The following is a 26389-nucleotide window of genomic DNA, read 5'->3' as shown; positions in this document are numbered from 1 at the left end:
ACCCCTGTGCTTCTCATAGGGGAACCTTCATGGCGATGCCACAGAGTTTGGGACTTAGGTAGAGGTCTGTGGCCCCATTTTCAGTTATGTCACAAGGGCAAGGAAACCAATAGGCCTTGAGTGCCCCCCATGAGGAGAGTAGAACTGTATGTAGCCTGGTCAACACAGGCTCATCAAAGGGCCTCTCTGTCCCCAGCTCACTCCCAGCCTGTGGGATGCACAGTTGCTCTCCTCAGCCTCAGTCTCCCTTCTGTCCCAGGTTGGGCCTGGACTCCTGCATGAATCCAGGGGCCCTGAGGCCCCAGCGATGTCTGCCTCTCTCCTGTGAGATCAATGCCATCGGTTTCTCAGCCTCCCCACCCTGGATCCGCAGCCTGCTTAAAGGATGAGCGGCAGGAAGGAGGTGTCACATTAGTGTCAGTATGACAATAAAACACGCAGCTGGGAGGAGTTACAGGGCTGTGAGCAGACAGTACTTCAATCAGAACATTTCAATCTTCTCGGGGTGATGGGGGAGGTAGGTTCTGGCTGCTGCAGTACTGTGGTTACAGCGCCAGCGCCAACAGCCTAGTGTGGGATCGGGCCATCCTCTGGGCCAGTGACAACGGGTGAACTCTGTGCTCTCTGCAGAGCCACCAGCAGAGGAATGGAGGACTGTGGATTTGTGACTAGTTCCCTTGCCTTCTCAGTGGCTCAGCTCCTGGCCATCCTGCTGAAAGTCAGGCACGAGAAGAAGAAAGGACGCCGCCGAAGGAGAAGTGAGCCTGTGCTAGCGCCGCAGGTGCCTGTCCCCACCCTCGTTCTAGCCCAGGGAGGATGGAGGCATCGGTGTCTGGAACTGTCAGAGGCCTTGCTGTCTTTCTGATTCACCTAATGTGTACACAAAAGCCACTAGGAGCTACTGTAGGTTCTTAGGCAGAGACACCTCCTTCAGTTTATGACCAAGTTTGCCCCTTCAGGAAAAAAAAGTAAAGTTCTAGGAATAGAGCACACTTGGTGGAGTGCTTGTCTACCACATATGAAGCCCTAAGTTCTGTGCCCAGCAGCAAATAAAGTGCCATGACACCAGTGCATGTGCCGGGCAGTGGGACAGGCCTGGAACTTAAGCACTTGAGAAGTAAAGGCAAAAGGATCCAAGGCCATTCTCAGCTACGTAGTGAGCTCCAGCCAGCCCATAATTACACTAGTCCCTATCTGAAAAAACGTTCCCCCTTAAGAACCATATATTTAACCCCAAAGTCACATCAGTTATGAACGTTAAACGCACTGTTCTGCCCTGGGTACTTGACTCAGGTAAAGCTGTATTGTAGCCACACCAGAGCCGGAGGAAAAGGATGTGAGAGGGCTAAGCACCCACCAGCCTTCCGCCCAGGCTGCCTCACGGTCTGGCAGAGCCTGCCTCCACGGCTCTGGTGGATACGCAAAGCCTCTGGAATGTTCTCTTCTCTGCCGGGTGCCCCTGTCTCAAGACATGAGGGCAGATGCTGAAAGAAGAGGCAGTAACAGGTCGGATCAGGTCGGGACTTCCTGGCCTGGTATGTGATACATACTGTGATGGTTAGTTCCGTGTGTGTGTGTGTGTGAGTGAGTGTGTGTGTGTGTGTGTGTGTGTGTGTGTGTATGTGTGTGTGTATTTGACACAAACTGGACTCATCTGGGAAGAGGAGGCCTCAACTGAGAGATTGTCTCCACCAGATTGGCTGTAGGCAAGCCTGTGGCCACCTTTTCTTGATTGATGACTGATGTAGGAAGGGCCAGGTCTCTGTGGGGGGTGCCACCTCTCAGCAGGAGGTCCTGGGTTGTATAAAAAAGCAAACCGAGTAAGCCCGGGGGGAGCAAGCCTGTGAGCAGACCCGGACCCTTGAGCTCCTACCCTGGCTTCCTTCTGAGACAGTCTGTCACCTGGACATTGTAAAATGAAATAAACCCTTTTCCCAACAAGTGGGGTTTGAGCAGTGCTCTGTCACAGCAATAGAGAAACCTAACTAGGATGCAGGCTGAGTAAACAGCTGCTGAATGAGCGAGGGCACTATTTCTGCTGTCAGTATATTGAGCAAAAAGGAGCTTGGTTAAAAAAAAAAGATCTAAGTTTTTCAGGAGGGGTTGGAAGCACCTTGAGGGGGCAGACTACAGAAAACACAGGAATTGGCAGGGCCTTCCCCGGCTCACAGGGTCCACTTGAGGGGAAAGGAGATAGAAGATGCTCTGGAGGCAGGCTGGGCACCGGCTCAGCCTTGTTTAGCATCTCCCAGAAACACTGTAGATTAAATATCTGCGTGGATACCTAAGCTGAGTGGAAATGCCCCAGATGCTTTTTACAAATCTGAAACTAAGACTGAAGTTCTGCCTTCCACTGGTCTGGAAAGGGCCGGGGCAGATCTGAGTTAGAAGTGCTTGCTGCCACGCCTGATGACCTGAGTCCCATCCCCCAGTCCCGCAGAGTGTACGGAGGAAACCAGTTCCCACTCGAGCACTGTGGCATGTGTGGTCACACATACACAGTGAATAAATAAAATACAAATTTGAAGAAAAAAGGAAGAAAAGGGGCTGGAGAGATGGCTCAGTGGTTAAGAGCACTGGCTGTTCTTCCAGAGGTCCTGAGTTCAATTCCCAGCAACCACATGGTGGCTCACAACCATCTATTATGAGATCTGGTGCTCTCTTCTGGTGTTCAGGTGCACGTGCAGGCACAACATTGTATACATAATAAATAAAATCTTAAAAAGAAAAAAAGAAAGAAAGAAAGAAAGAAAGAAAGAAAGAAAGAAAGAAAAGTCTGGGCCTAGGTTAGTGGAAATGGAGAGAGGAGGTGGCTGTGAGAAGTGGCAGGCGGTGGCTGCCCTTGGGTGTGAGTGCTGCACCAGCCCACGAACTCCTCCTGCACGGCCTTTCCTGTTTCTTAGCATGCCCAGGCCTCAGATGCAGCCAGCGCTGCATGTTCTAGGGAACAGAGCTATCTCTTGTGCCTTCTAGGCCACCCACAGCTGACAGCAGCTCCCCTGCCCACTCCACTTACATCTTTCTCTCCCAGGTCCCCTGTGTGATGGCCACTCCTGACACATCAGTCTTAGAGGCTTTGAGCTACCTGGCCCAGCAGCAAGGCTGGCTGTCTTATGTGAAGGAAGTCTAGATCAATGAGAGTAGGGTACCTGGAGCTCCACTCAGGTGCCCAGGCCCATGACGCCTTTGGAGCCTCACAGACCTAAAACCCTCAGACATGGCAGACGGTCAGACATGCAGAGCAGGAGGCAGCAGACAGACAGACATGCAGAGCAGGAGGCAGCAGATGGACAGACATGCAGAGCAGGAGGCAGCAGACAGACAGACATGCAGAGCAGGAGGCAGCAGATGGACAGACATGCAGAGCAGGAGGCAGCAGATGGACAGACAGACATGCAGAGCAGGAGGCAGGAGACAGACAGACATGCAGAGCAGGAGGCAGCAGATGGACAGACAGACATGCAGAGCAGGAGGCAGGAGACAGATAGACATGCAGAGCAGGAGGCAGAAGACAGACAGACATGCAGAGCAAGAGGCAGCAGACAGACAGACATGCAGAGCAGGAGGCAGCAGACGGACAGACAGACATACAGAGCAGGAGGCAGCAGACGGACAGACATGCAGAGCAGGAGGCAGCAGACGGACAGACATGCAGAGCAGGAGGCAGCAGATGGACAGACAGACATGCAGAGCAGGAGGCAGGAGACAGATAGACATGCAGAGCAGGAGGCAGAAGACAGACAGACATGCAGAGCAAGAGGCAGCAGACAGACAGACATGCAGAGCAGGAGGCAGCAGACGGACAGACAGACATGCAGAGCAGGAGGCAGCAGACGGACAGACATGCAGAGCAGGAGGCAGCAGACGGACAGACAGACATACAGAGCAGGAGGCAGCAGACGGACAGACATGCAGAGCAGGAGGCAGCAGATGGACAGACAGACATGCAGAGCAGGAGGCAGCAGACGGACAGACAAACATGCAGAGCAGGAGGCAGCAGACGGACAGACAGACATGCAGAGCAGGAGGCAGCAGACAGACAGACATGCAGAGCAGGTGGCAGCAGACGGACAGACTGACATGCAGAGCAGGAGGCAGCAGACAGACAGACATGCAGAGCAGGTGGCAGCAGACGGACAGACTGACATGCAGAGCAGGAAGCAGCAGACAGACAGACAGACAGACAAGCAGAGCAGGAGACAGCAGGGGACCTGCTCTGGGAGGCAGTGATGGGGCTGCAGGAAAGAAGAAATCCCAAAGAGATACCTGTGTTTATTCCATTGGTTATGTGGTAACAGACTCAGGGGGTGGGGGTGGGGGTGGGGGAAGGACCTTCCCCAGGAGAAGGAAAGGGCTGGAAGCTAGTGCCAGCTTGAGGGTGAGCTTGTCTCTCGGAGAGTTCACACAGCTTGTCAGATCACTTCACAGCGAAGACTTGATGGCTGGACCACACCTTGGCCAGGACTGCTAAGCCATGTATACCTCTTGCCCTCCATTAAAACCTAAATCTAAACCTCTTCGTTCCTCTTTCCAGCATGGCCACTGTGAGTAACCCTCCTTTCTCTGCTTTTCACCGTGTCTGAGCTGTTTAATTGGCCTGTTGAGGATGGGCAGCTTAGCCTGGCTCGTTATTACTGCCAGGGTCCAGGCTGTGACCCTGATATCTGCGGTAACAAGAGTACAGGGAGAGAGGACACAGGCCACACCAAGCACATCCAGGGACAAGACGGATAGGGGACGAGGAGGAGGACATGATGCCCAGAGTGGCTTATGGCCTGGGAGGAAGCACCAGACGGAGGTGATGACAGCTAAGATATAGACTTTTGGAGAGGACGGTGAATGTGAAAGAGGCAAACAGAAGCTGGTAGTGAGAGGTCACACCTAGCATTAACTGAGCACCCAGTGTGTGCCAGCAAGGAGACTGCATCCTCTGTGTTCTCCTTCAGTTAGCATCTCTACTCGACACGTAGGCTCCGAGCTCACTACCATCTCTAGGCCTAGCTGTCCCAAGGAAAGTGGGGAACAGCAGGAGATGACCTAGGCCCTCCCTGCTATCTCTCCACTAGTTAACAGGACCAGCTCCCCTCTGTTTCCCGTGCTGCTGCTCTGTGCTGAATCCAGACCCAGCTGCCTCACCGCCTTCTTGAGGCTAGGGCTCAGGAACCGGCAAGGGGTGCTGTGGCCCAGTTTGTGCAAGGCTTAGAATTCCACCTAGAGGCCTAGGGACTTGTTTTCTCATCTTCAGAAAAGGTCCTAGTTCCAGCCCCAGGAGAAATGCTCACTGTCGTTTTTCTCTCTCTGTTGCACGCGTGGCACTGCATGGAGGTGCATACCCAATCAGGTGCTCAGGATGGCTGTCACAGGATGACTCCTGTCTGCCTACAGGTGCCTTTACTGCTGTGTGAGCACACCTGCTCAACTTGGGCCCCTAGCCATGGCATCAACGTGTCTGTCCCCTTTGCCAGTGATGTCCACATCCTTGCTCTAGGCCTTGGAGGGAGACTACCCACAGTGGCAGAAGCTGGTGTGACAGAGGCGGGACTCTGCCTTTGACCTCAGCCCCTCCCTTCTACTGTGTTGCTGTGGCTGTGTTCCCAGCACTGGAAAACACTGTGTCTGGGATGCACCTCCTCCCCCAGCCCCTGACCTCACTACCTGCTGTGCCAGAGGGCAAGGATGGGAAAGAAACCCCACAGATGGGACCTAATTACCTACATAGTGCTGAATCCTGGATCCAACACCCTTGGTGGGAAGGCACCGAGGGAGGGACGCACACTATACTGAATGTCGGCGGCGACCATTGCTTTGGCACTCAGCGGCTCCCATCAGGGTGTGGCAGCAACAAACAGAGAAACCCGACCTTGCCTTCGTGCCTGAGGTGGTTCTTGGAGGTGGAAATCATCTAGACAGACTTCCGGGAGAGGAGGTACACGTCGTTCCGCCTCTGTGTAGAGGGAGCTCCACTGGAGCACAGCAGTGGCGGCTGTGGCAGGCAGCCCAGGAACGGCACCCGCCTCCGGTGTGAGCTGAGGCCTGGATGATCTGGGCCCACCCTGAATCATGCAGCCTCAGTGGTGGCCTCTCAACAGCTGTCACAGCCCGTTTCCAACCTGCTGCCCCACAGGAGCAGATGGCCTCTCTGCAGGTCTGTCTCCTCCCACCACGTGTCACTGAGGCCCGAAGGCGCTCCCCAGCCTAGTCCTTGGTGGGGGGTTTCCCACTCCTCTCTACTTAGCCAGCATCCCAGGCATCGCTGGACAGCTTTAGGGTTGCCAGGTGGAAGGGGGCAACAGCATTGAACTTCGATTTCCTTCCCACTGGCATGGTCTGTATGCTGTCTGTTTAGACAGGGAGCCAGGGCACCCTGTGAGGCAGCCACAAGGGTGGCTTCTAGTGAGAAGAGAGGGCATAGTGTCTGATGTGTACCAAGGACCCCGTCTACCCAAGACTCCTGACCGTCCACCCTGCAAAGCATCCTACCACATGCCCGTCTTCATCACTGACAGCCAATCCTATCACTTGGGCCCTAGATCCTGGCATTGCCCTTGATTCTTTATGATGGTTTATAACAACCATTAAACCTGGAAAGATATAGAATTATCTAGGAGACATGCATGTGGATCGCACCGTTGGAGGTGAGACAATCCACCATGAATGTGAGTCATTCTATGTGCTGGGGCCCCAGACTGAATACAAAGAGAAAATGGCCCATCTTCGCTTTTCCACAATGGATGCCACCATATTATCCCTTCCACGATGGATAGTATCTCCTTGAAGGGTGAGTCACAATAAACTCTCCTTCCTAAGTTGCTTTCATCATGTTTTATTACTGGGGCGTGTGGGGGGGGTGGTCAGATACTTGGTCACAGCAAAGAGGAACATAAGTAGCGCACCCCTCTTTGCCTGCATGCCCACGTCTGAGCTGGGGGCATGCCTTACATCTCTATCTAGTAATGTCCCGTAATGCGACCCATCCACAGCTCCCCGACGGGCTCTATTGCTGCCTGTCCTGGCTCAGTTCTCAGATCAGCGCGAACGAGATGCTTTCCAATGGTACAGCGTCTCTTTACCTCTCTGCACATCCTCCCCCAAACGGTTCCAAAGCCCCGTCTCACTCCAGCAAAGGGTAAGGCCTTTATCAAGTCCCAACTAGCTGTCACAGTCCACCCCAGAACACTGGCCTCAGCACCATCCCTGCCTTTTTACTTGGTTTCTACCAATTGCATTGGTCTCCTGAGCAGAGCAGGAACGCAGGCCCCTTTGCACCTGCTGGTCCTCTGCTGGAGAGCATCCCCTGCACGTCTAGTGGGGGATGGATACCTTTGGCTCCCTGACTCTGTCTCAAAACTGCATCCCCACGGGGCCAGTATGAGCCTCTCCATCCCTACTTTGTTTATCCTACTCTATCTTAGCTTTCCGATTCCTGGTGGTGCATAGTGTCTACATGTCCCATTGCAAATCCCCCCGCCCCAAATTTAAGTGAGTATATCCATTCTTTGTGATAACCACAGGGCTCTTGGGCTACACAGCCTCAGTCCCTGGGGCTAGCAGTGTAGACTTATATTTGTGTCTCTTATCTACAAAAGGGACTGAAGGACTGCTTTCCGTGCCAGTCCCCCTCCCCTTCGTCACCCCCCCCCCATGTTACACCCTGCAGTACTCACCATCCACAGGATTGAGGTAGTCATGGAGATGGGGCGCACTAGCAGCACCCCCGCTCTGCATCAGAAGGTCCCCATAGGGTGCAGGGTGGCTTGCCATGAGGGTCATCTGGTGGTAATACTCTGAAGGGTTGGTGCCGGGGGCAGCCAGACCGAATAGTCCCCTCTCTTTCAGATGCTCGTGGGCCACTGGCACAGAGGAAAGAAACCGTCAGAACTGACTATCCAAGGGCTGGAGACAGAAACTGTCAGAATTTACTATCCAAGGGGTGGCTCAGTGGTTAAGAGCACATAGGGCTGCTGCAGAGGACCCATGTTCAGTCCTCAGTACCCATGTTAGGTGGATCACTACTACCTGTAACTCCAGTTCCATGGGATCCAACACTCTCTTCTGGCCTCTGGGCGGGGGTAACTTATGCAAACATGCATGCACACACATAAAATTATATATATATATATACATATATATACATACATACATACATATGTATACACACAGACACACAGACACACAGACACACACACACACACATATATATATATATATATATTCTTAGAAATGAATTTCCTGTTTAAGGAAGGAAAGAAAATAATTCACCTCTGGCCTGGGGTCTCCATGCTTGGCCTCCTAGGCCACCCATCACCACCTGTGCTCACATGGAGGCCAGAGATCCCCGTCTCTCTTCCTCAATTGCTCTCTACTGTCTTTTTGAGACAGGGCCTCTCACTGAACCTGGACCTCTGATTCGGCTAGGCTGGTTAACAAGTGAACCGCAGTCTCCGCCTCCCAGTCCTGGGATTCCAATTGCTTGCCACTGGTTCCAGTGCCCCTCCCCGCTCTCCTTGAAAAATAAAAATAAACTTGGGTTCTGAGGGATTGACCTCCTACTTAACAGCTGAGCTGTCTCCTCAGCCCCTAGGAAAAGGTTAGATCTGAGAGAGAAACCACATTACGTGGTTCTCCTTACTACTGTTTTGGATCAACTAGTGGGCTGGTCCATTCTCTCTCAAGCATCTGAGCTGACACAAAGTCACCCCTGGTCTACCCATGGAGGCTGGGGCCTCGGCTGCCTGTGACTCCAGCTCTAGGGGACTCCTGGGGGGTTGGGAGACCATCTGTATTGACCAGCGCAGGGACGGAAACAGAGATTCAGGCAGCAGCCAGCTCTGATCTGCCCTGACTTTTGATGTTGAGTTCCTACCCAGAGCCCCTACTTGATACCGGCTTCTGCAGCCTTTGGTGTGCTGCAAGCCGAAGTCTGTGCCTAGGATGTGGCTGCTAGGGTCGGGATACGGCCAGGGAGGTGGCTGCTAGGGTCGGGATACGGCCAGGGATGTGGCTGCTAGCATCGGGATACGGCCAGGATTCTGGGTCCCTATGTGATGTACAGAGGTGGTGCCTGGGGGCAATGACTGGACCATGAGGGCTTTGACCTATGAAATATCCATTGATGACATTGTACTCTTACGTGTTATTGGAAGATGATGGTAAACAGGCCAGTTGTGTGGACAGAGCCTGAGGGTCACCCCTGGCATCCCACCCGACATCTCGGCTGTTTCCGCCCCCAACACTACTTACCATCCGCGGGGCTGAGGCCCCTGGCTGCAGAGATCATCGAGAGTGTGGGGCTGCTGTGCACAGACCGGAGGTAGTGCTCCATATGGGGGCTCACGTAGGGGTGGTGGGCGCTGAAGGGAGATTCTCCCGGGCCAGCTGGGTGCGGGGAAAGCCGGATCAAGGAGATATCTGAGATGACCGGGCTGCCACTTAGGGTGGGAGGCCTGTGGAGACAAAAGGTGACATTCTCAGAAGACCTGTGGGATGCAAATCCCCCACTAAGAACCACAGAGGTGGCCATTGGCATGTGCAAGCACTCACAGAGAGGCTTCCAGAAACCCGTCCTTTTGATTTTCTATGCCAATCTCCCTTAGGCATCTCCAGCCTAAGAGTCAGACCTCGGAAGAATCAGCCAGTGGACCCAGACTGGAAGCTCCATGGGGGTTTGAGAGATGGCTTAATGGGTAGAATGCCTCCCCTGTAAGTCTGAGGATCGGAGTTTGATACCCAAGACAATGGTAAAACCTAGGAGTGGTGGAATGGGCTATAATTCTAGCCATGTTGAGATGGAGGTAAAGATGGCCAGACCCTTAGAGCATACTGGCTAGCTAGTCTACTTGCCTGGCCATGGTCAAGGACAAGAGGGACACTGTCTCAAATCAAAAGTGGAAGTCAACTGAGCAATGACGCTTGGAAGTTGTGCTTTGACCTGCATGTGCTTGCGCAGGCCCACAGAAAGAAGGCTGCATACTGGCCCTGCCATCACTGCAGTCTGGTAGTGGAACTCTGAATCCTCCCTTTGGGTTTGCTGGGCCTGAGCCCAGCTGACCATGTGTTTGGGCTGCAACCCTGCTCGTGTGTGCATGTGCAGGCCAATGCATGGGTACATGCATGTATGCTGGGAACATGGAGAGTACAGAGACGGTGAGAACACTAACTCCAGGAATGAGATCTGAGGGGCTCACTGCTAATAGACTGAGCAAAAGGCTGGATCTGAGGCTAGAGAGATGGCTCAGAGCTTAAGAGCACTGATTGCTCTTCCAAGGGTTCTGAGTTCAATTCCAACAACCACATGGTGGCTCACAACCATCTATGATGAGATCTGGTGCCCTCTTCTGGCAGGCAGGTGTACATGCAGTACAGAACATTGTATACATAATAAATAAATATTTTTTTTAAAAAAGGCTGGATCTGTAGGGGCAGATGTTTGGTTTCAGTGACATCACTCAGATGCAGAATCAGCAGTGAAAGAGAAGTTCAAAATTCAAGATAAATCTTCGTGTGTGCGCGCGCACACACACACACACACACACACACACACACACACACACGCCTGCTTTTAGAATTCTTGGCTGCTGACCTAAGGCCTCCAGGTTTTGGAGACACCCACTCCAAAACTCATCCTTGGAGCCTGTAATGGTTAGTTTTAATTGTTGATTTGGTACAATGTAGAATCATCTGGGAAGAGAGGCTCAGGGAGGGGTTGTCTACATTAGACTAGTCTGTGGACATGAATTTAGGGGATGGTCTTAATTAAATTAGTTGGTACAGAAAAACCCAGTCTACTCTGGGTGGCACCATTCCCTAGTCAGGGTCCTAAACTGTGCAAGAGTGGTAAAATTCAGCTGAGAAAAAGAAGGAGGAGGAAGAGGAGAAGAAGAAAAAGAAGAAGAAGAAGAGGAGGAGGAAGAGGAAGAGGGAAGGGAAAGAGGAAGAAGAGGAGGGGGAGGAGGAAGAAGAAGAGGAAGAGGAAGGAGGAAGAGAAGAGGAAAAGGAAGAGGAAGAGGAGCCAAGCAAGTGAGCACGTGTGCATTTATCTCTCTCTGCTTTTGTGTGTGCATGTGTGATGTGACTAACTGTTTGAAGTTTCTGTCTTGATTTCTTCACAACAATGGACAGTAACCTGGAAGTTATGAGCTAAAACAAACTCTTTCTCCCTTAGGTTGCCTTTTGTCAGGGTAGCATCACAGGAAATGAAACTAGGATAATGAACCTCCAAAGTGCATGAGCCACATACAGGAGGCATAAGCTAAGGAGCACAGTGTGAAGCCAGGGAAGGTATCGTATCATCACTGCAGGATAGTGATGCTGTGTGGAGCGCCATTCTGATTGGCTACCACAGGAGCCAATGATGGGCCTGGCTACTGAGAAAACCACCCATGATGACTCAGTGTGTCCAACTGCACATGAAAAACTAACCTGACCCACAACGTAGCACAATGTACGACAGGCAGGTGAAGGCCAGATGCACTCACATCTGGGTTTTACAAATATCCTTTCTTGAGAGTCAAGCCACACATCTGAAAGGAAACATTCTGCTGTGTCACTCTTTGGTTTCTGTGATACCAGGGCCTTGGCCATGTAAGCCTAATGAGCTTGTTTAGCCATGTGGAGCCTTGCAATTTGTCCACAGCCCCAGATGCCTTCCTGCATCCTCTGTCTAGTACAAATTCCTTCTCAATAGGGGTCAGGAGGCGGGCTGGACAACTCCCTTCCTTAAGTTCCTTCACAAACTTTTTTACACCTCCCAAAGAACTCTACTGGGGTCTAAGTTGTTCTCCCAAAGCCATTGGGTTCTTCACAGTAGCATGGGTAACCCAGGCACCTTTGAACATGCATACCTGATCAGGAAAGGCAATCTGAACGTGCCCAGAGACATCTTCCTAGTCCACAGCAAGCTCACTGGTAGAAGAGGGCCTACGTCATAAGCCACTTTTAGCTGCTGTCACACTCAAGCCACCTATGCAGGGGATCCACTTGTGGGGAACTGCACTACTATGGGGCTTGACTGTGGCCTTGCTCTGTGAAGGGGCTGAGGTGTGTCCCCAAAGGAGTAGGGCTGGCTGATACATTTCAGGCCCAAGTGGCTCTCTGGCTCTGATTCCTGCCACACGTGGGCACTTTTGGGTAGAGCAGACTCAGGGAGAACAACTGTATGGCTCCCAAGGATGGGCCTGAGGCTGCGGTCACGTCTTGGAAACTGGGCGCAATGCAGGATGAAGTCGGTATGCAATGGGTGCCAGGCTAGGGTTTGAAGACTCCAATGCTTAGTTTTAGTTTGACACACCTGACATCATCTAGGAAAAAAAATCTCGACGAGGGACCATCTAGCTCAGATTGTTCTGTGGGAATATCTGAAGGAGATTATCTTGATTGTTAGTTCATATGGAAAGTCCTGGCCCACTGTGGGCAATACCATTCCCCAAGTCAGGGGTTCTGGACTGTAGACTTTAGAGAGCAGGCTGGACACAAGCAAGTGTGCATGAATTTATTCTGTCTCTGCTCTTGGCTGTGATGCTTTTGCTTCTTGTCTGGACTCCCCCACAATGATGGACCGTAGCCTGGAACTATAAGCCCAAATACCTCTTCTCTCCCAAGGTGTCTTTTGTCAGGGTACTTTATCACAGCCACAGAAATGAGATGATGACAAGGACACAAACTGATGGCTGTAAGTGACCCCAAACCCAGGAATGGGACCTCCTGGACATTGAGATTGCAGTGTGGTCTAGGCACAGCTGGGGCCCCAAGACCCTCAGTGATGACATGGGGGCTGTCTAGCAGCAGGCTGAAGCCACACAGTCGCCCCAGGTAGGCTGTTGACTCAGATCCCCCTGAGCTCTGGAACGGGCAGGAGGCAGGACTGAGTATTGTCAAGGTAATAGGAGTTCAATCATGGGGCCACTCTGCAAGGGGAGGAGAGTGGCCAGGGCTGAGTAGGCCTGAAGGGGGCAGGTGGTGTCTGTGTCTCCACACAGAGGACCTGGCTCTGTCTTCAGAGAGTGGTTGTCACCCTGTAGGGGAAGAGGACTACTGCCTCCCTTTTCCAGGGTCCCTCACTGCCAAGGAAACAGGGAACCCAAGTTTCGGCCCAGGCATGACCTTCTTTCTCTCAGCCCCAAGCTCTGTGGAGCATACAGGAGCTCCCTGTAGGGCACTGGACACCCTGTCATGGTGGTCACCAAGGAAGCTGCAGCCCTGCCAACTCCTATGCAGCATGGCCCTAAAGAGGGCAGGAGCCCAGAGAAGAGGTCATGACTGCCCTCATGGCCCATGCCCACGCCAAGAAGGCAACTGGGAGTGTGCCGGAGCCAAACTTGTGTCCTGATGGAGTTCCCAGCTTTGGGGGCTGCCCCATTCCATTATAGAACAGCCCTTGAGGACTTCTGGCCTGCTGATGGTCTTGGTAAGACACTCTTAGAAGCCCTTATTGCTATCCCAAACAGATTTACCAGGGGACAGTGGGGTGATAGGCCACGATCTGATGACAGAGTTGATTAAAGGCCTAGGGCACAAGTCTTTTCTTCCCTCATGCCAGATAGGTGGCAGGTTAGGCCTGCAACAGTAGGATCTGGGCCCTGGAGCCATGGAGTACGAATAGCCACGGAGGCTTTTCTGGGTACGATGAGATTAGGAGTCTATTTGAGAGGCTAGTAGAAAGTTGGCACGGGGCTGCATCTGGCCGTGGGGATCAAATCAAGACACCTGCTACCCACTTCTGAACTCTTGGGGTGGGCCAAGCTCAGAAGAGCTCTGGCTTGGACCACAGGGAGAAGGGCCAGCTATGTCAGCCACCTGATCATAGCCTGGGTGTGTGCGAGTGTGCAAATGTGCGAGTGTGCACATGTGCACCTGCCCTGCGGGAGGCTGGGGAACCGGAAAGAGACGCCAAGAATGCAATGAGACAACGAGTTGGAAGTGAAGAAGCAGGCCGAGGCGAGGACTGCTCAGTGAGCAGCGCTTGCTGTGCAAGAGTGAGGATGAGGCTAGACCCGAGCTCCAGCACCCATGGAAAAAGCTGGGCACCTGCAACCCTGGCAGCAGGACACGGAGACAGAAGGGTCTCGGGCTCACAGGCTAGCCAGTCTAGTAGAATTGGGGGTGGGGGTGGGGGGACTGACTCCAGGTTCTGACAAAAAGGTAGAATGATTGAGGAAGACACCTGATGCCACCCTCTGGCTTCCACGTGACTATGTACACACGTGCAGAGGCACTTGCAAACGCAGTCAAACATGTACACACGGATACCCTCCTCATACATGTTTACGAAAGCCATGAGTCTCACCCAAGAGCCAGAATGAAAGCCAGCCCCTGCCCTCAGGAGGTCAAAATGGACCTGCTGATGATGCTTCCAGTTTACTGAGACACACGCTTCCTCTCGCCGAATGCTCCCCAGATGCTCGGCATGGGGGTCCCTCTGAGGCATCACTCAGCTGGTCTCCAGCTGACCCTGGCTGGGGTGGTGGCGTCTAAGAGGCCACTCCTACACATGTGTAGGCAGAGTTTGAACTTCAAAGACAGACAGATAGGGGTCTAAATCTCAGCATTGGCACTCTTGTGTGGCCTGGTCCCATACCCCTTAGAGCCTAGTGCTCCTGGCCTGCAGGCTGCCGCGGGTGTAGACGGATGAGTAGGTGTAGACAGACGAACAAAACATGAGAAGTGTGTGGAGTAAACTATACTGGGTGCTTAGTAGATGCTCCCCCAGCATCCCCCCCCCCGCCCTTTCTCATATTTAACAGCATGAGAACACAAGAGCTCAGTGGGGGGAGGACACCCAGCTCAGCCTCCTGACATCCCAACGCATGCCCCCTTCTCACATGTCGGCACAGGAGTTCTGGCAAAAGACAAAAGGAGACGCTGCTGCTGAGAATCCCACATGGCCGGCCACGTGCACCCTAGCACCAAGACCGGGCCTGAGCTAGCACGCCCAGACCCTTGGTAATGGGTCTCTGGGGAGCTAGAATGACGGGAGCCATGTCTTCCTGGAGGGGAGGTATGAGGGTGATGCAGGCTGGGAGTGTGAGCAAGGCTTTCACAGATGGGGGGGGGGGAATGAAGGGAGGGTGTGGGCTCTGGAGCAGGGAACAGCCCTCGGGCAGGAATGGACGTGTTCTCCCAAATGGAGTGAGAGCAGGGGGAGCGAGCGGGCTTGGGGCCCTGAGCCCCACCCAGCAATGCCTGTCTGGGAAAGTGAACAGCATGCTGACTCACCCAGACTCAGCCTGAGCACTGGGATGGGCTCTGATCTCCCACCAGGAGAGGGAGAGAGTGGGGAAGGTCGGCCCTGAGCATCCGAGACAGGACTGGGAGGCTCTAGTCAGGCAGGCGCCAGCATCCCATCTCACAGACGGAGCTACTGGGACCCAAAGAGACACTTTGGCATGGCTATGCAGGACCAGTGCAGGTAGTAAGTTGAAACACCAGGAGTTGATGGTGTCCAGCCTGGTCTGGGGCCTCTGTAGAGGTGGGAAGGGTTAGATCAGACACTTTTGATAGTCAGCCTATATGTCTCCTGGGCTGGATTCTGGGGTGACCTGTGTCCTTCGAGGTGGGTATACAGGCTACAGCTCCTGATGTCCCATCTTTATCATCTCAGCTACCCTCATTTCCCCCCAAGACTTATCAGAAGCCCCTTGCCCAAGAAGCCCTCAGTCCTGGGGTCAGATACCTCATGAGCCACTCCTGTGAAAGATGGAGCCTTCCCCATTTTGAGCTTAGCTGATGACTGGGCTCCATTGGGAGGAACTACAGGTAGTGGCATGTTCAAGCTTGTCTTATCTCCCTGGTGGGGAGGCATGCCCAGGAGCAGGTACCAACTAGGTCGGCTTGCCAAGTACTAAGCCTATGCTCACTAGGAGGTTGAAGCATGCTAGTATGTCAAGTGAATGGATGATGGATGGATGGATGGATGGATGGATGGATGGATGGATGGTTGGGTGGATGGATGGATGGATGGATGGATGGATGGGTGGTTGGGTGGATGGATGGATGGATGGATGGATGGATGGGTGGTTGGGTGGATGGATGGATGGATTGGTGGGTGGATGGATGCATGGATGGATGGATGGATTGGTGGGTGGATGGAAGGATGATGAATGGATAGATGGATGGATGGATGGGTTGGATGATGGATGGATGAATGGAGGATAGATAACCAGTAAGAATAACAGGCATAAATAACAAAAGACCCAGTTCAGCTCAGCTCAGTTTACTCTGAGCTGGGTGCTTGGGAGAAAACTGTGTGCCTTCTCTATGCCTGTCTCTTCATGAGCAAAGAGCAATCACAGTCGTGATTCTATGAATCAGGGGTGAGGAAATACATGTGTAGAAGGCACGAGGGAAGCCAGTGACATTTCCGAAGCACACGTCTACATCCTAATCCCTGGAACCTGTGATCGACCGTATCTATGCAACAGAGGACACGGCAGACATGAGGAAGGTGAAGTTTGGGATGATGTAAGTGGCCAGTCCTAGATGTCATCACAGGATCCTCACTGGGCTCAAAAGGGAGAGGACCATGTGACCTGGAGGCAGGGATAGCAGTGAGGTGGTCCTAAGCCACCACCAGGGAACCAGAGGCTAGAAGAGGCAGAGCAGCGAGCCTCTTGCCATCCACCTGGTGAGGCTGCCCGTGACTCCCTACCCCAGAACCAGGAAGGAATACATTCCCACTGCTTTAAGAGCCTAGTTTGCGCAAACATGTGGTTGCTGAAGATCCTGTCCAGGGGTGGGGTCAGCTCTCATCCCAGGAACTCTGGTGACTACGGAACTCTCAGAGATCAAGGCGCCTGTGTTATTTCTGGAGATGACACAAGTCTGGGTGGGTGCACCCTCTGTGGCAGGCAAGGACAACAGGAACCCCTCCAGAGTACGCTGGGATGCTTTGGGAGAGGGTGTCTAAGTCCTGTGTTCCATCCTCTGTTCCTATGGGGCTCCAGAACGTGCCTTCCCGCCGCCACTGGGATTACACGGTCACTGATTCCCCGTGGCAGAAACCGCCCTGTGTGACACACCAAGCCCTAGGCTCTGGGGACTGCAGGCCTGCGTGCTCCAGCCCCACCTCTGGATCAAGATGCTGGCCACCCACCAGGATCACAGCACTATGACAGAAGTAGGGAACCTGTGCCCTGATGCTGTGGCTAAGCCTGTGGGAGGCTGCGGCTACTAGCACTACAGAGTCTTGTGCTTTCTTTCTGGCCCCCAGCAGGGCCCACCGACCTGTCAGAGAGAGAACTGAATTCCTGATGCTCGAACCTTTCCGCCTCTGCTGAGGTGGGCAGGGTCTGTGTCTGTTCCTGCCTAGCAAACAGGCCTGCATTGGCTGCCCAGGCCCTCCCAGAACCCAGGATGTCCCCTCAGAGCTCACAAGGAGCTCCACCTCCCTCCTGATGGTCCTTTGTTGTTTTGGGTTTTGTTGGGTTTCTTTGTTTTGTTTTGTATGGGAAGCTTGCTCGTTATGCTTTCTACACATCTGCTTGCACAGTTCCAAAAATTGCATTTTAAAAACACATGTATTCATGGCAACTGCACTTTCAGAGATGACATCAGCAGTCCACTATTTGTTTTTTGTGGCACTGGACCTAGTGCTTTGTGAGCCCTGAGAGATCCCTCTACTCTGGACTATATTCCCTGCCCAGGTAAGGGTGAAATCTTTTTTTTTTAAATGGGTATATTGCTGAGCATAGTGGTATGCACACCTTTAATCTCAGCACTCAGGAGGCAGAGGTAGAGGCAGAAGGATCGCTGTGAGTCTGAAGCCTGTTTGGTCTAGATAGAAAGTTCTAGGCCAGCCAGAGCTACAATGTGAGATCTTGTCTCAAAAAGTGTGTTTGTGTGTATGTGTTGTGTGTGTGTATGTGTGTTGTGTGTGTGTGTGTGTGTGTGTGTGTGTGTGAGAGAGAGAGAGAGAGAGAGAAAGAGAGAGAGAGAGAGAGAGAGAGAGAGTGTGTGTGTGTGTGTTGTGTGTGTGTATGTGTGTTTGTGTGTGAGAGAGTGTGTGTATGTGTGTGTGTGTGTGTGTGTGTGTGTGTGTGTGTGTGTGTGTGTGTACAAGCCAGAGGACAACCTCAGTTGTTATTCTTCAGGCATCATCCAGTGATGTCTCTTGTTGGTCTGGAATTCACAGACTGGGCTAGGCATACTTGCCAGGGAGCCAGGATCCACTTGTTTCTACCTCCCCAGTTCTGGGGTTACACGTGTGCCACCACACCCAGCTTTTCCTCCTCTCCTTTTTTTTAAATGTATGTTTTGGGAATCGTACTCACTGACTGAGCTACCTCCCCAGCCAGTGCCCTCCTGCAGTGGCTCATCTGCTCAACCCTGTGGGTGGGAGCTCCTGTTGGCAAAACCACCTGGCAACATCCTGGAGGGTGAAAATGTAAAAACCCTGTGACTCAGAAATTCCAACCTCCCGAGTGAATTACAGAGCCCACCACACAAGGAGCCCCCCCTCCCCAGGACAGGACAAAGGCGTCCCAGCAGCCATGCCGAGAGGCACAAGGGCACCCCAGATGCCTGGAGATGCAGACTGCTCCAGAACAGTAGAATGAACGAACTAAGAAACAAAGAACAAATGAGTGAAGGGATGAAGGGAGAGTAAATGAAATACTGACTGTAAATGCAAGTTCCCAAAGAAAATGTCACAAAGCAAAACTAAACAAGACACTGTTAGGGAAATAAGTAGCCATAATATACGAAATGCTCATCCAAGTCAATAGCACTGTTAGGGGTAGGTGCCAAAGAGAAACTGTCATGGAGGTTGGGGACAAAGAACTCATTATTGTATTGTAGACAAGAGAGAAGTGACAGACCTAGGGCAGCGAAGTGGGGGCACATGGGCTCCCAAGATCCTGGCTCATCTCTAATGCCTCACTAGAACTCCACAGGTGGAGGCAAAAAGATCAGGAGTTCAAGATCACTCTTGACTAACTAGAGGTCCGTCTGGGCTACATGAGACTGGAAAAAAACCCCACATCAATCTTAATATATAAAAGAAGACATCGGGCAGGAAAAGACTAGAAACCCTTTGCTGCCCAGACTTTACACAACAAACAACACACTCAAGAAAAGCCCATGGTATATAAATGAGTTAGGTGCTACGTAAATGACGCCACAGAAGCCCATGCGGCTCCTGGTCAGTGCTTTTGGGGCTTTTCTCTAAGCTCGCTAGTGGTGATGGTTGGTTTTAATTGTCAACCTGACACAACCCCGAATCCCCTGGGAGAAAGTCTGAGTGAAGGATTATCAAGCTCAGGTTGGGTTGCCCTGTGGTCCTGTCTTTAGGGAACTTTTTTGATTACGCTATCTGATGTGTGAACACCCACCTACCATGGGTGGCACCATTCCCTAGGCAGGGGATTCCAACCTGTCTAAGAGTGAAGACTGTGAGCTAGGTGCAGGAAAGCGTGTGTTTATTAGTCTCTTCTTAGGAATGCAAATGCAATGTGACCAGTGGCTTCAAGCTCCTGACTCCTTGCTTTCCCACAACCCCCAGCGATGGACTGCAACCCAGAATTGTGAGCCTAATACGTCCTTTGTCGTCCCCCACCCCACCCCCCCGCCCCCAAATTGCTCCTGTCATAGTATTTTATCACAGCAACAAGTATGAAAACAAGACATTAAGGCATGCTCAGTCTCTGCAATGCTTTTCAGTTCTTAAAAACTCTATTTGTATTTCTAACCTTGTGTCCCTGGTCTATTTTATTGGCCTGCAACACAGGAACCTGGATGCTTCAGTGGACCCCTGGGGCTCAGACGCACTCCTGCAACACAGGCTCGGCACAGGAGGAGCACGCCTTTGCCATGGCTGATCTGCCTCCACCAGGCTTTTCTAATCCGCTTGCCCTTGATACTTAGCAGACCCAGATTTTGGAGAAAGTTTGGCTGCAGAACTCCAGGCCTCTGGTCAGAGGCTGGCTGCGTTGGTGAGGACCCTGGGATGGAGTGGCTGCAGTGAAGCCATTACGTGAGCTACTAGAAGGCATTTCAGGGCTCTGTGGTTATTTCCCTGTCACCCAGGTATCCCGACAAGAGATGTGGATGACACTTGCTGCTTGGTATCTCTGCTGGCTAGCCCTAGTCCTGTCTGGAGGGCTCATTCTGTGACAGGTACACCTGTAGCCAAAGTGGACCCGACACCTCCAGACTCCTGCCGCAGCCCAATACAGCAGACCCAGTTGAGCTCTGGCTTTGCCCTGACACCCCTTGGCAGAGTTCTCATAAGACTAATCAGTATTTGGACCTGGCCCAAAGCAGATATCTCACTAAGTAAACACTGCTGTTTGCGTAGGGAAATGAGGTCATAAAACGGAGGCCACAGAGGCCATGTAGGGTGGTTCTGAAAGATCCAGCTGCAGCACTTAACAGAGGTTTGGTCACGCCCACACGCTCTTTATCTTGGCTCCCCCAGAGCCAGAAGGGCAGGAAGGCACTGCTATTTCATACACCAAGCTCCCGACGTATAAAAGACTGGGGTGGGGGGGGCTGGAGATGGAGCTCAGCTGGTAGCGCGCTTGCTTAGCATGCACAAAGATGGATTCTCATCCTGGAATAATTCAGATGTGGTAGTTCATGTTGACAACTCTAACACTACAGAGATGGAGGTGAGAGGACTGGGCACCCAAACCATCCTTGGCTACAAAGTGAGTTAGCTGCTGGTCTGGCCTACATGAGATCTTGCCTCAGAAAAGACAAAAAGAAAAGTTCAAAGACCAGAGCTTGCTGTCAGGAAGACAGTAAAGTGCTTGACTCTCAGGCAGAGAGGTGCTAGGGGATGTTTCGGGGCACAAGGTAGCCTCAGACTTGCTCCAGGTAAGTAGTGGGGCCAGGAGCACTGCGAGGCTTTCGAAAAGGCCAGGAGAGCCTTGTGAAGATGAGACCCTCTCTAGGGGACCTGGGCACTGGTTACCATGTGGGGATGTGAAGCCTTGATCAGTAGAATCAATCTACCCTTGCCTAAGTACTGCTGAGTGGAATCTTCTAGAAAGGCAATGCTTCAAAGCCATGGGTGAGACTAGGTAGAGACTGGTCTTAGAGGCGGATGGGGAGAAAGAGGAGGAGGAAGGGAGGAGGGGGCAGAGGAGGAGGTGGTGGTCTTCTAGAAAAAAGTCTGTAGGGATGGCAGAGAAGCTTGGCAGATTTGACAGCTCAGCCTTGCCAAGAGCTGTGTGGAATGTCCTGCTGGTCCATCAAAGCTACACGGGTTAATCCTAGGCTCAAATAAACCTTCTCTCAAAGGCAGTGCCCACTAGTGCGTGCCTGGGGAAGGTTCCCTCTTCAGCAGTACTGTATCTGCCCCTCACTGAGTCCAGACAGTCTCTGAGGGCTGGCTTAGGCAGAAGAGGCAGCGCCCCCCACCCCCCATGCCTCTCCTGTGCTAGGGCCCACATCCCCTTCCAGCCTGTCACCCTGCAGTCCTCCCCTCCTTCCCTCCTGCCTCTCTATCTTCTCTCTGTGTGATGTGTGTGTCGCATTCAAGTATGAACACGGCTGTGCAAGTGCCACCAATTCTGCCACATGTGTTGTGTTACCAGCTTTCCAAATACGTGCACTAAAACTAACTCAGAAACAAGGGAAGTTTGGGCTGGGAAGATGCCTCAAATTGGTGAAGTGTTTACTAGTCAGTGATGAAGACTTGACTTTGATTCCCCGAAATCATTTAATAAAATAAAAGCAGGACCTTGTGGTATACCTTGTAATCACAGTGTTTGAGAGACAGAGACAGAGTTTAGCCAAATTGGTAAACTCTTCCCCCCTACCCCCAGACAGGGTTTCTCTGTGTAGTCTTGGCTGACCTAGACTCACTTTGTAGACCAGGCTGGCCTCAAACTCACAGCGATCCTCCTGCCTCTGCCTCCCGAGCACTGGGATTAAAGGCATGCTCCACCATGGCCAGCTCAAATGGGTAAATACTAAGCATGTGAGAGAGATCCTGTTTCAAAAACCAAGATGGATGGTGGTACAGGAACAGAGCTCTGGCCTCCACATGCACATATATAAACATGTACATATATACACATGTACCCACTCACATGTGAACACACACATGTATTTAAAAATAGTTTGTCTTAGCTCTTGCTTTTGAAAGTCCACAGGCACCAAGGCCTGCTGATCTGACCTGTGGTGGCAGAGGACATCACAAGGAGGCAAGGAGGAAGTGGTGGGGTTAGCTTCTTTACCTCACGGTGGTCAGGGTCCAAGTAACCCTTCCAAGAGCAACAGCACCCACGATTTAACTTCTTCTCACTAATCGCCACCCCTAAACGTTCCACCACTCCCCACAGCATCACAGGGTGGGCTGCAAGCTTTGGGCAGGGCCTTCTGGGGAAACTTCTAATCTAGACCCACCATAGAGCACGAAATAACTCACTTGCCCTCACATTAACTCCGCCCGATAAGAGCAACTTCAGGTTGATTCTGGCTCACAGTGTGAGGGCACACAGTCCCTCATGGTGGGGAAGGTGTATGAGGCACCTGGTCACACTGCATCCACTCAGGAAGCAGAGAGAGATGAATGCTGATGCTCCGAAGGCTTTTGCCTTTCAGCCTAGGACCCTAGCCTGTGTGGAAGGACACTACTCACTCTGGTCTTATCTGGATTAATCTAGAAACTCCCCTACAGACAAGACTAGAGGGTCTTCCCTAGACAACTCTCCATACTGTCAAGTTGACAGTATTAAGCATTCCAAGGATACAAACACATTCCCATTCTACAGAAGGAGAAACTGAGGTCTGTATGGGGGGTTAATCAGTCAGCCCCTGTACATATATACAGTAGGATCCACATCCCAGCCCTCCACCCTGGGAGTGCAGAGTGTCAAATGTCCAATAGAAGCCCAAGGGACAGGAGAGGAGTCAGAGAGTCACTTCCTGATGTTGGGCGACATCTGGCCAGAAGCCTGCCCCTGCTGCGGCTGTTGGGAACACACATGCAGCCTAGTCTCTCCGGGACTACACCTTCAGTCCCCATTGGCTTCTGCCCCCAGCTGACCCCATCGATGCTTCCAAAGCCAAAGCCAGGAAGTGCCTCTTACCCGAGCAGCTGGCATTCACAAAGATCAAAGACCAGGCATCTTATCAGACAAGCTCCTCATTAAACTTTTACGGGCCAGATTCCATTATAAATGAGCTGTCTGTCCCACACCACTGGACATGTTTCTGGGCTGTGAATCTTGTGTTCTCAGGGCAGGGGGAGACGGTGGCGCGAATCATATGGCCTGGAGTTCAAATCCTACCTGTGCCATGCTAGAATGTGTTATAGTTTAACTCCGAAGAGTCCCTCAAGGCATAAGTGTTAAAGGCCTGCCTAACAGCTGCAGGGTGGGAGTGAGGGTATCCTGGGAAGTGACTGGGGACTCTGCTTTTCATCAGTAGATTAATGAACCATCAAGGAATTAACCCATGGATGGATACATAATTGATGATATTTTTTGGGAACTGGAGCCTGGTTGGAGGAAGTAGGTCATTTTGGGGGTAGGGAGGGAGGGACAAGGGAAGGAGGGAGGGAGGGAGGGAAGAGGGGAGGGAGGGCGATAGAGACAGAGAGAGATTCAGGCATGTGCATGAGCATGCGAAGGCTAGAGGTCCATGTTGGGTGGCTTCCTTACTTCTTGAGACAGGATCCCTCACTGAACCTGGAACACCTGGCCTGCCGCGCCCCCCCCCACCCCCAAATTTGGCTAGTAAGCCCTAGAGATCTGCCTTCCTAGCACTGGGATTGTATATGCGCACAGCCTTGATGGGCTGTTTAAGGTGGGTGCTAGGATACTGAAGTCATGTCCTCAGCTTGCATACACCCAAGGGAGCCATCTCCTCAGCTCTAAAGGGCATGCCTTTTACCTCTGGCTCCTTCTCAATTCTCTGTTTCCTGGCTGCCATGTGATGAGCAGCCTCCTCTGTCACAAGATCCTGATACCACGACAGTCTCTGCTTCACCATGGGCTCATATGACTATGGCCAAAATTTGAGTTCAAATAAATCTCTCCTTGAGCTGTTTTTCTAGGTCATCTAACACAACGGCAAAGTCTAACACAAGGTATATCAGGGAAGAGGCGGCCTGCCTTCCAGTGCCTCAGTTTCCCTGTTGTGAATGGAGGGTGATGACATTCCTGTGCTTGCACGGTAGCAGTCTCGATTGCTTCACAGCTGGGCTGACCAAAAGAGAAACGGGTTTCTCCTTGCCTGAGGGTCGCTCCATCATGGGAAGGCTGTCTACACAGTCTGCTCCAGGCTCTCTCCTCTCCCTCTGTCTGCTGACCAGTTGCTCTGAGGAAGTAATTTGTCAGCCATGACAGATTTGAGAGAGAGAGAGAGAGAGAGAGAGAGAGAGAGAGAGAGAGAGAGAGACAGAGAGACAGAGAGAGACAGAGAGACAGAGAGAGACAGACAGACAGACAGAGACAGACAGAGAGAGAGAGAGAGTCCCAAAGACAGAGGGGAAGTCCTGTCAGGAGGAGGGATAAGGCGTCAGGTAGGTGACCCTGAGTCCATCTCACACCTCAGCCCAGGAAGCAGGCAGACATTGCCCTTCCAAAATCCCCTCCCACCAGGCTCTAAAAGGGAGCACCCACATTTGCTGAGCGAGGAAGTTGATTCTTTAAGAAACACAAAGTGAAACTTACAAACTAGGGTACAGAGCTAAGAGTCCAGAAGATATCAGACACATCTCTTCCTGCCCAGCTGCTGTCCTTGGTGAACGGCTAAAGACTGTCACAGGCCCCAGGATCACGTTGGCAAGTCACAGGTGCAATGTTTATCAACACCAATGACCTTGGGAAAGCCATCTTCCAATCTCACAGACTAGAATGTCAGCAAGCAGAGCACAGTCACAGCAAAGAAACGACCATCTTAAGTGACAGTGTGCCAATTTGTATGCTCCTGCTGGGGACAGGCGGGGACTCTTATGTGTAAAATGGTTCCCTCGGGGGACTTTGGGTAAGGGGTGCCCACCACCTTGTGTTCTTTCTACTTCCTTAACATACCAGTCAGTGTGTCGACTTTCCAAAAGATAAGAACTATAACCCTAGAGCCATCTGTCCCTGACCAGAGCGTCTCTGCCCTCTATGAGGAGTGGCCTTGCTATGACTACAAACTCAACTCAACTCGGGACCAAGTGGTCTGCAGGGAGCCATTAGCTGTAGTCATAGAACATGGGACAGTTGGAAGTCATGGAGGTCAGGCGTGGTGCCAGCCAAGAGACGACAGCAGGACACCTGGGCCTGAGAGGTCACCATAGCCTCTACCACACCTTCTGCAAGCTGAGATGAATGGGTTTAGGTCCACCAGGAGGGCCTCGCGCTCTGAGTGGGAGAGCAAGAGACATGGGGGATTTTATGCCCCCATTTCAGAGGCGGCATTGCTGTCGTTGGAAAGGTAGCTGACTCTATGATTCCAGAAAGTCGGCACACAGCTCTGTGCTTCTTTCCAGGGTGTCAAACAAATAGGGGGAGGTCCCTAAACACTGGTCTGTATGGACTTGAAAAACTAGAATATTTGAATCTGGGTCCCAGGAGCAAGTATGTTTAAGACATGAGTGTAGGGAGAAAGGGGTTGGAGATGCAGTTCAGTTGGTAGTGTGGGGCCTGGCATACACGCAGTCTTGCGTTCCGTTCCTAACATGGCATAGGCCAGGTGTGGAGGCGCGCAGCTATAATTTCAGCACTGTGGAGGCAGAAGCAGGAGGAGCAGAAGTTGTCATCCTCAGTTACAGTGAGAGTCAGTCTGAGGCTAGCCTGAGCTACATGAGACCTTGTCTCAAAAACAAACACCCCAGGTTGCTGAGATTGGGATTCGCTGCACTGGGAAGTTTCTCTAAACTCTTTCAGGCCAAACAAAGGCAGTTCCAATCGCCTCTGAAGCCCCAGGGCAGAACAGAGCAAAGCTGGATCCCTAAGCAACACTGAGAGTGAAGGCAGACACCAGCCTCCTGAACCAGCGCCACGGACTCCTTATCTCCCACTCAGGGGAACAAGTACTCTTGGCCCAATGTGTACCAAGACATTTTGCTTTTTCCTGCATGGCCAGCCCTGCTGCACTCTGCCACATCTTCCCTAGCACCCTGGCGACGCTGTTTTAAGAGCAAAAGGCCCAGCAAAGCGCTCCTTTCTTCCCATGGCAACATGGGCAGTACAGATACTGTAGGTCGGGTTGTTTCTGAGCTCAGCTAGTGGTTTTTTCTTTTTTTGGGATCTTGGGGAGCGTGTCCCCATAGGGGTCACAGAGAAACCCTGACCAAAGTGTCTCCCCATTGTCTGTATTTCCCACAGACCCAAGATGTTGCATTACAAGTCCAGGGACAATACCATTGCACTGTGGGCACGTGAGCAAGACTGCCACACATGCGCATCAGGAAGCAGTGTGATTTTTTTTTTTTTTTTGCTTTGTTGGGTTTTTG

At 52.1% G+C, this 26389-nt stretch overlaps 1 protein-coding gene across 3 annotated transcripts in view; it reads right to left on the bottom strand.

The window, feature by feature from the left end:
* Nucleotides 1-26389, bottom strand: part of GLI2 (GLI family zinc finger 2) — a 228405-nt gene that overhangs the window by 25399 nt on the left and 176617 nt on the right. For all 3 annotated transcript variants that reach the window (XM_084774666.1, XM_084774667.1, XM_084774668.1), the window contains 2 exons: nt 9241-9443; nt 7665-7850 (listed from right to left, as the gene is read on the bottom strand). In XM_084774666.1, the coding sequence (XP_084630792.1) occupies nt 7665-7850; nt 9241-9443 (389 nt within the window). The remainder of the gene's footprint in view (nt 1-7664; nt 7851-9240; nt 9444-26389) is intronic.

This window comes from Acomys minous, assembly GCF_964271855.1.
Source record: "Acomys minous genome assembly, chromosome: 1".
Taxonomy (NCBI): domain Eukaryota; kingdom Metazoa; phylum Chordata; class Mammalia; order Rodentia; family Muridae; genus Acomys; species Acomys minous.
This window is presented reverse-complemented; position numbering and strand designations above follow the sequence as displayed.